Source organism: Aethina tumida, chromosome 1 (genome assembly GCF_024364675.1).
Source record: "Aethina tumida isolate Nest 87 chromosome 1, icAetTumi1.1, whole genome shotgun sequence".
NCBI classification, from domain to species: domain Eukaryota; kingdom Metazoa; phylum Arthropoda; class Insecta; order Coleoptera; family Nitidulidae; genus Aethina; species Aethina tumida.
Genome location: NC_065435.1, coordinates 13,136,517 through 13,146,622, shown reverse-complemented (window position 1 = coordinate 13,146,622; position 10,106 = coordinate 13,136,517). Strand labels below are relative to the sequence as shown.

Genomic DNA, 10,106 nt, shown 5'->3' with positions numbered 1-10,106 from the left:
CATATCAAACCCTAAAAAATCACATTCCGAAAATATTTCTTCTATGTACTTAGCATTCGTTGAAAATGTATAATACAAAGTATTTCATGTGTAATAAATATTTACTACAACATTAAACAATTACTTATTTTTCAAACCTCTAATGTATATATTCTGTAATTAATATTAATAGGTATCATTCTACTGTTAATAAATTGAATGATTTAATATTATATTGTACAAGTTTTTTAATTGCATCTAGAAAATTAAAGAAGTTTTAACGTCCCATTTAGTAAATAATTTCCATAAATGATTATTAGTTGTTGACTTAATGAAGGAAAAAAAATATTAGATAAATTTGCACATTTATTGTCACACATAAACATGTAAAAGGGTAATAAATATTTACTACAATATTAAACAATGACTTGTCAAACCTCTGGTATTCATACAATTAATAACAAAAATATTTAGTTATTTTTCTGTCAACAATTTTTATTTATATTTACAACTGACCTATAAATAAAATTTATTTATTAAATAATTTATATATAAATTAAAAAATGTTAATAATTAGCAATGATCCTTTGAAATTAAATTCCATGACTTTTCAATTAATAATCACGATTCATCCACTTTCCAGAAGTTTTCAATTGGACTTAGATACGGACTTTGCGCTGGCCAACCTCAACATGATTATCTTTTAATCAATTCTGGACACATTATCATGTATAAATAAATAAATTCATGTAACTGGTTAATTATCGTTGACAATTGGTTCCATTACATGTTATCTGTACACATTAAATGGTCCATTATACCAAAAATTTTCTGTAGTGGTGTGTTAAACCATGTCAAGAAAAGGTACCCACAAACCATAACGTTTCCTCCACCATGATGTAGTGTACCTGAGGTTCAAATTTTTACTTGGAGGACGACGATAATATTGTTTTCCATTTGATTCTATTCTATAGAATTTGGACTCATCACTCCAAAGTTTCTTCGCCAAAATTCTGGAGGATAATTAATAATATATTTTTGTTCGAATATAGTTTTTTGATACCAATGGTTTCTTTATCAAATTATCCTTTCAGTCGACGTCTGATTGTTCTACTAGACACACTGATATTGTACGACTCAATTAATTCATTTTTTATTTGTATAGGAGACAAAAAAATCGTTTACTGATTCTTACAATTTTTGAGTTTATAAAAGGAGTTATTTTTTGTTAAGACTGTTTCATTTTGTACTTTCAATTAAGTTCTATTAGACACACTGGTATTGTACGACTCAATTAATTCATTTTTTATTTGTTTAGGAGACAAGAAAGTGTTTCGTTTATTGATTCTTCTAATTTGTGAGTCTATAAAAGGAGTTATTTTTTGTTAAGACAGTTTCTTATTGTATTTCCAATTGAGTGTGTTGTTTCATGTTTGTTAATAACATTGTAACCCATTTTTCGAAAGCACCTTACATTTTTAGGGATGTCAGCAATATTTACCCTTAATGCTACATATTAATTATTATTTCCCTTTTCTCTGAGGTGCTCTGTTCCTTTAACCTCAGTGGAAGTGAGTTACTCAATAAAATAATATAAATCCTACTAAGAATAAATTCTTACTATTAAGAGTATTATTAAACAGTGGCACAAAACGTAAATATATTTGAATGTGCCATTTCTTTGGCCAAACAAATCAGACTACTGCGTGGGTTTAAAATAATACTCGTTTTTAATACAAAACAAAAAAAAAAACATAGAATATTGAAATATATTTTATACACTGACTGGTTAAAATTTGAATTAAAAGATTAGGAAATGTTAAATTCATTAAATTCAGACATTTTAACTGGATCTGTCTAATAATTTAAATCTATATCAAATTTAGTAAATCATTCCCAATAGATAATAATGTATGTGTAGTTAACTTTATTGTTAAGCTATTAAAAGAAATAAACTATTAGTCAAATTATCTTTCATACACAACCATTAGAAATATTTCTTTTGTGAAGTTATTATTGGTTAAAATGTACAATACAAAGCGTTTTATGTGTAATCAAAATTTACTGCAATTTTAAACAATAACTTCATTATCAGACCATTAATAAACAATCTATTCATTACAGAAGTTGCTGTATATTTATTAATATATCACAGCTGTCTTACTGTCAACTTAACAAATTTAATTCATTTAAAACACAAATACAAAAGGAAAATAAAAATATAATAAAAAAAAATACAACAGTAAACTAAAACGATTTTGAAATGTGGAATACATTAATAAATTACATAACTTTAGTAGTAAAAATTCCTGAATATTTTAATTTGGTGTAATGAATTAAATATTTAACGAAATCATTTTTTGTGGTCATCTTCATTATTAAATTATGGGACATTTAATCGATGTTATACACTCTCTAATCGGTATTTACAATAAACACCAACTTATTTCTCACCTAATACGGATTACAAATTAAATGGTCACCAATTAAAAACATTCTTGGCGACTCGCCAGCGGGCAAGTATATTAAATGGAAACGTATATAGAATCACGTGAAAATCACTCACAATCAGTCTGTAACCTTTATTTAAATAACCAGAAATATTCGGTATATGAAATTCGGTACCAAAAATTTTCCAAACAGTTGTCGGGAGAAAGTCGTATATTTTTAATTGTATTCCGTGCACGAAAATGTTATCAGAAATTTTGGCCAATTTGTTCGCCCTTATCAACTTTCTAATTTTAGATTATTAATGATCAAGGAAGCACGTTTAGTCTAGACGAGTTTGAGCCTGTTATCATCATTTTAATATCTGATTATCCGTGTTATCTTTATGTGTTTATTGAAGGTTTGTTAAAAAAAATGCTGGTACTTACCTAGTTTTACTTTTAATCTGGGTTGGTTCTGGTTGGTCAATAATAAAAGATAAAATGAATATCACATTATTTAATCATCATCAATAGTTTCTTCATACAATACTATGGAATCACCTAATGTATAGAAAAATAATTTAAATTTTAACGACCCTGCTTTCTTGTCACATAATCATGTAAATTGATGAACCTAAAATTTAATCGATATGTATCAATCACTAAGGGAAATTAAGTTTAGCAAAAATGTAGCCGTCTTCATAAAATATTGCTACAAAAATATATTTTATTTGTCAACATAACAATTTGAAAACATTTTGAAATGTTAAATTATGATAAGTACATAGTATCACAAGAAAATTCGTTTTTAGACAAATGTACTTGACAGATCTTTTTTATATCAATAACCACAGCTCAACGACCAAAGCTAGTACAAGTCAACAATTATTGCTACTATTTTTATGGATAATATAAACAATCGTATCATTTAGTGTATGACTGTACCGCTAAGTGAAGCCGTTAATCCGCAGAAATGCAGCTAAATTTTAATAACAATATATAGTTTGGTAATGACCTCGGTTAGAATGAATGAATTAAGTTATTTGTTAGTAAATTTTTCATAAATAAGCATGACTAGACAAATATTAGGAGTAACATGTAACAAATACGGTGCCAGGCCCTTGTAAAAACCCCGCATCCTCTCGTATTTCCATGTCTTTTTGATGCAGTCCCAGGTGCCCTTGTAATCGTGATGTTGATCCTGCAACCTCGTACGCAGGACTTGGTATGGGTATGTGGCGGCGGCCGCTATTAACTTCGAGATCGCGGCGAAACTCAAATACTCCCCCGTTGTCTGCAATCCAAAAATCACACCTCTCAAAAATAGATGCTAAACATCACCTAAACACCTAAATTTACCACAACACCCAACAGAAGCGATGTTTACATTATTATCTATAATTTTAACTCTATAAAGTACATTTGGTTTGGATGAATCAATTAAATATCCTATACAGGGTGACTTTTTAAAATGAGTAGTAAATATTCTACAAAAAAATACCTTATAATCAAAATTTGTAGGGATGAAGTCTTAAAAAATGTTTTAAACAAATCCCAAGTATTTTTGGGCCCAAAATTCTAATCTGCAATTAAAAATAGAGCCTCCTACTAAGTTTCTAAGTAAGAACCTATTCCACCTTAGGAGATGGAAGATGTATATTAATTTTAGCAACTATGTTTGAGATTAAAAAGTCACCCAGTAGACAAGTGTTACATGATGTATTTAATATCAGTCATAATTCAGTGGTAACGAGAAAAATAGTAATGATAATTAGGAAATTCACACTTATAATAATTAAATGTAATCAATATATTTTACTTGGAGGACGACCAACGTATTGTTTACCATCTGATCTTATTTTATTGAACTTGGATTCATCACACCACAGTTTTCTTCGCCAAAATTCTGGAAGATAATTAATATATTCTTGTGCAAACTTTAGTTTTGTTCGAATATTTTATTTATACCATTGCTTTCTTTACTGAAATACATCTTTGCATGTTTGACTGTTCTACTAGACACACTGATATTGAATGATTCAATTAATTCATTTTTTATTTACCTAGAAGACATTGTAAACCATTTTTTGGCAGCATCTTAAGCTTTTAGTAACTTCAGCAATATTTAGAACTTGATATTTTCCTCTTCTCTGAAGTGCAAAGTTTGTACTCCCACAGAAAGTAAGTTATCCAATAAATTATAAATCCTACTAAGAATAAATTCCTACCATAATATTGTTAAATAGTGGCACAAAATGTAAATATATTTGTTATTAGTTTTTAAGGTGTGTGACCAAAAAAAGCAACAAAAAAACGTATACAATATTGTAATATATTTCTTAAAATGACTGGACAAAATTTGAATCAAACCCTTTTATAAAATATTTATTTCTCAGGTCACCACAGTATATCAGTAACAATAAATATTATTTACTACGAAATAAAACTGTTAGATGCAAAAAAACTTTCCACGCGTCGTTATTTCATAAGAGAAGATTTTATCACCCATTTTATTAAACAAGTGTCCAAAATAATTTAATCACATTTAACTGGTATGGTGATTATCCCGGTGTTAAGAAATATGTTTATGATTTGCAATTTAATAAAAATTTATCAGCCTTTTTCAAGGCAATAATGTATGTACATATCTCCAAGACAATAACAGATAAACACATTTTATATATATAAAAAACGGACTTACCAATTTACTATCGTGCGGCAGCTTCCTGTATTGGTTATAGAATGCCTTCATTTCCTCGTAAGTCATGAATTGGAGTGCCCCATGCGTCACACCAAATATACCAGGAACGAAACCCTGCAAAGAGCAGATAAGGATATTCCGACCCCCTACCTACTTTATTATTTGTTTTACGTCAGTCCTCCTGCATTTATCAGAGAACTGAGTATTACGATCCATATTAAACTGACCCGATAGTAACCCCGGAAGCCTTCAGTTTTATAAATTTTCACTAGGGCGTCGCCGACGCCGTTGTACCATTGACTGCTGGGCACTGTGTTCGTTCCGTATTGCAGGCACAGCCTCGTCTTTACCACCCAGATGGGATTGGTCACCAGTAACGTGAGCACGCCGGCCTCCGATGCCGCCAACATGTGAAGGGACGGCCCCAGCGGATACTGGCTGTCGCCTGCCTGAATCCAATTTTTTATGGAGTTATAGCTGAAATTAAACGGTTTTTCTAGTTCCTCTGGTGTGCAGCAATGTCACCGTTGATGAAATGTCTTAACATATCTATGACTTGTGACCGAAGTTCATAAACAAATTACTTTGTTGATGTTTTAATATTTTATTACATTGATGCATTTTAATGTTTTAAACTACCCATTAACAATTTTTACTGTTGTTAAATGTAATTTGAATTTTACTTTATTCCCCAAAATTTTTTAATTGAACATACATTTTTCCTCCATGACACACATTTATATGATTCTCAAGTTTTAGGATGTGGTTAAATATAATAAACAATTTACTTCTCTTGGTGATAATTATGTTAATATACAGAATGATCCACCTAACTTACTCATTAGAAATTTATGGTAAACAGGAAAAAGTAGTGATTTAAAATTTTTACAGCAATTATAATTTGACTTTTCTAATTTATTTTGAACAAAACTTTGTTATTTTTAACGGAACACCCTGTATATCTTTGGATTTTTAAATTCTACATGTAATTACAAATAAAATGGTTATACTATGTCCTATACCTAAATCCAATACTTTGTGAGTTATTAATTTTTTTACAAATATTTTGATAGATTGATGGTTTAATTAAAATGCCTGTAAAGCCACCAAATTTTGTTGCTGGAAAATTAATTTTTAGCATACACATTAATCAATGACTATCCTATAATGACCCATTATTAATACACCCAAATTTTATACAGGATGTTCGTTATTTACGCTTAATTTTGTGCATTTTAAAACTAAAAATAACTTTGTTTTTTTCAATGGAACACTGTATGTTTTAGTACAATTAAATTGAATATTAACAAATTTTATCAAAATGTAAAAATAACACTCATTTTCCTATCTTTACTGATAGTACTGAGCATTTATTTTGTATCTGACAATACTACATTATATTTTTGGTAAAACCTCAGTTAATATTCATTTTATGTATAGGAAATGCTTTTACGAGTCGAAAGGTTTTAATGTAATGTTCAATTTAAATAACCTAAAACAAATAATTTTCTATTAAAAATAACAAGTTATTGATGTTTCAAAATGCACAAAATTAAACGTAAATCTATAACACCCTGTAAAAAATTTGGGAGTACTAATAATGGCTTCTTATAGAATGGTCCATGGTTAACATTTATGCTAAAAATTAACATTCCAGCTTCAAAATTCGTGCCTTTACAGACATTATAGTTAGACCATCAATCTGTCAAAATTTTTGGAAAAAAATTAATAATTCAAAAACTATTAGGTTTAGGTATAGGACGTGGTATATCCATTTTATTTGCAATTACATGTAGAATTTAAAAATCCAAAAATATACAGGGTGTTCCATAAAAAATAACAAAGTTGATGATATGTTGCTATAAAAATTTCAAATCAATACCTCTTTCAGTTCTTTATATATTTCTAATGACTAAATTAGGTGAATAACCCTGTATATCAAGAACTTTCTTTCTTTTTATATTTCAAGATAAAAAACATTTAATAAATTTTATTAATTCTTTCTATAAAGTTTAAAAATAAAATCCCTTAAAACAAATATAAAAATGATTCAATTGATACATATTACTGATAAAATTAGTTACTTAATATAAATCACTAATAATAAAATCAAATATAAGGTTCAAAACAGTAATCAGAAATAACCATCATATTTATTTTTGATATTAACACAACTGGTACCAGATAGAACATATCCTCATAAATTATATAATTCTATTAAAAACATATGTATATTATTTAAATAAAATCTTTGAAATCTGTATTATTAATAAAGAGATAAGTTTAAATTCATATTGAACGAAAAAATTTGGCCATGAAAGTAGATTTCTAATATGTATATTAATAATTACAAACACGCAGACGTTTACACGTGTTTTTAATAAATTCAAAGCAAATTCGTCTCATAAAATTGTGTAAAACTCCTTTAATCTCAATAAATTCATGTAATTGACATATTCTGAAACAGTTCAATTTAAATAAATGATACCAATATTAATTTATTATTCAGATAAGATAGTCATAGTAATTTTAATATTGTGATCACTTGGAAACAGAGATAATTATTGATTTTTATAACATATTTCAAACTAAATGAAACACAAGATAAAATACATATTACAACCATCATAGTATCTTTTGCAATATGTGCACGCAAGGTGATTTAATATTAAATCGTTGTCCTAATCAGAAGGATTAACATAAACAAATAAGCACTGATTTAATTTGAATGCAGTACAACAGTGATAAAACGTGATTACTGACATTCGCAAAGGTTTTAACCAGTTAATTTTCACGTCACCCCAACTAATAAAATGTCAATTGATACAAATAGTTGCCGCCAATAAAATCTAACAGCGTAACAAGATAAAATTACTCAATAAACGTGCAATTGATGAGGGACAAAAAAATGTAGCTTATTTAAATTACTAAACATAAATTTATTTCGCAAATGTAATTGATGCAAATACGTCGACTTTTCACTGATAAGAAATCATCGAGATAATTGACGTGACCATTTTCACGCGTAAATTTGCAAATAACCTTTGTACTGCACTAAGAAAAATAATTCACTACTTGCACATGCATTGATATGCACACATTATAAGTCGAATTATCGTTTTAAATTACGCACAGAGGACTTTAATTGTGTCAGAGTGCAGACGAAATTATTATCAACTCCGACAATTAGATTCATGATTGTTTTGACAATCTAACGTTTTAAATATAAATAATTTCGTTCTGGAAAATTTTCCAGCTTTAATTTGTGTGTAACATTAACTAATAATTATAGTTTTAACAGTCACACCATTCAAATTAGTTCCTGTTGGTTTGATATCACTAAAGTATACTTGTGCCTTATCATGGACAATAAATGTGAAAAAAATTAATTTCATGCTTGACGACAACCATTTAATTATTTTTTTAATATTATAAAACTACTATGTAACATTTATTGTTATAATAATAAAAAAAATAAATTACTTACAAAGAATTGCTTTTAAGCATATTGTAAGCAAGTAATTGTGTTATTAGACAAATGCATTTGATTTTTTCGCAATTTAAATCTATTATACTGATTTTAAAGTAATTTGAAACATCACACATTAGAAAGTGTATAATGATGCAATTGATACACAGGTTTCCAATAAATTCTGGTTAAAACTATTGTGCTTAATGGTTTTTGAAGACAAGGTCAGCCAGACATTTCAATTTTATTATCTGGTATGCACTTGTTCATTAAGAAAAAAAATGTGATTTCCAGTTTTGTTTTTTAAGGGTCACTGATACCACCCAATTAGGTTAAAATTGTGAGATTTCAGACTTAAAATTAGTAAACAAAGACTTCCTTTGTCTGCAAACATCCACAAAAAATCATTTGGTTGTGACCTTCAGCAGCACGAGCACATAGTGGGAAAACAATTAGTACTTACAACAAGAAGTAGAAACCCCATGAGCTGCCGGACCCCCAAACATTGGGGGTGACCCCTCGATACAGTCCTTTAACACCTTCCTGTTTGACGATTGTATAAAATGCGCTTGTTAAGCTACTGTACTGAGGTAGAGCCGTTCGTCCATCGTTAACTAAAAATGCAATGTTAGAACCGATGTCAGTTAGAGTTTAGGTGTCCAGTCACCTGCGAATCGGATTTTCATCAAGTCCAGCGGATGCAGGATGAGGGTGGATATGGCCCCACCTGAGATTCCGGCGATCAGATGTTCATACTTAACGTGACTGAGAACGGACAGCGCGTTATTGTAAGTGGAACTCACTGACGGATTTTTCATGGTGGTTGTTAAATTGTACTGGCTATTATTGTTTGACTCAATGTGGTATACATCGACATCCTGTACTTTCACTGCAGACATACAAAAATTAATCTAATTACTGCCACTAGTCACCAATAAGAGGTTATGTAATTTTTTTTTCCCACAAAATCCGACACCGTATGCCACCACCGAACGTTCAAATCGACTCACGTGGTTGTTCAACGTTCGTTCGTCGTTATAAACACATATTTCGAATGAGCATATGCGCCACAACACACACACATCCAACAAACGTGCCCGCCACTGTCCTCCACACGGAATGACGTAAAATAGAGAGAACTTTAAATTTTATTCGCCGTAGAGTGCGAGCACGGGAGAAAAAGAACGCGGTCTACCAACTTAACGGTTCGAATACAAAGGCGACAAAGTTTTAAATAAACTGTTAGTGCGGATCCAGCGACAGTTTTATTGATGTTGTCAGGGAAAATTCCGCTACGTAATATCGCTCGATACAAACAGATTCGCGTAAGTTGCGATTCCGACATTGTGACCCTTTCCAGAATGTTGGCTACATTATTTTAAAAAAAAAAAACAAATTACGCGGACATTCCAGAAATTATATTTTATTGTCGACTACTTCTTTGTATCAGTCTGTGACGACAATTGAATAACGGTACACATGACTGTGAATTTACAAAAACAACAACAACAATAACAGGCGCCAAACA

At 29.6% G+C, this 10,106-nt stretch overlaps 1 protein-coding gene across 2 annotated transcripts; it reads right to left on the bottom strand.

Annotated features, from left to right (window-relative positions):
- Positions 1-2,910: 2,910 nt before the first annotated feature.
- On the bottom strand, positions 2,911-9,784 carry LOC109598088 (mitochondrial folate transporter/carrier). Of its 2 annotated transcripts, XM_020013915.2 has the most exons (6): positions 9,589-9,783; positions 9,246-9,467; positions 9,042-9,192; positions 5,337-5,586; positions 5,110-5,223; positions 2,911-3,702 (listed from the first exon to the last, which is right to left on the bottom strand). In XM_020013915.2, exons 2-6 carry the CDS (start codon positions 9,394-9,396, stop codon positions 3,448-3,450), a joined length of 921 nt encoding a protein of 306 aa, XP_019869474.1. In that variant the 5' UTR covers positions 9,397-9,467; positions 9,589-9,783; the 3' UTR covers positions 2,911-3,447. The 2 variants fall into 2 exon arrangements, with proteins under 2 accessions (XP_019869474.1, XP_019869473.1); XM_020013914.2 differs by having other exon boundaries at positions 9,246-9,784.
- Positions 9,785-10,106: the final 322 nt, after the last annotated feature.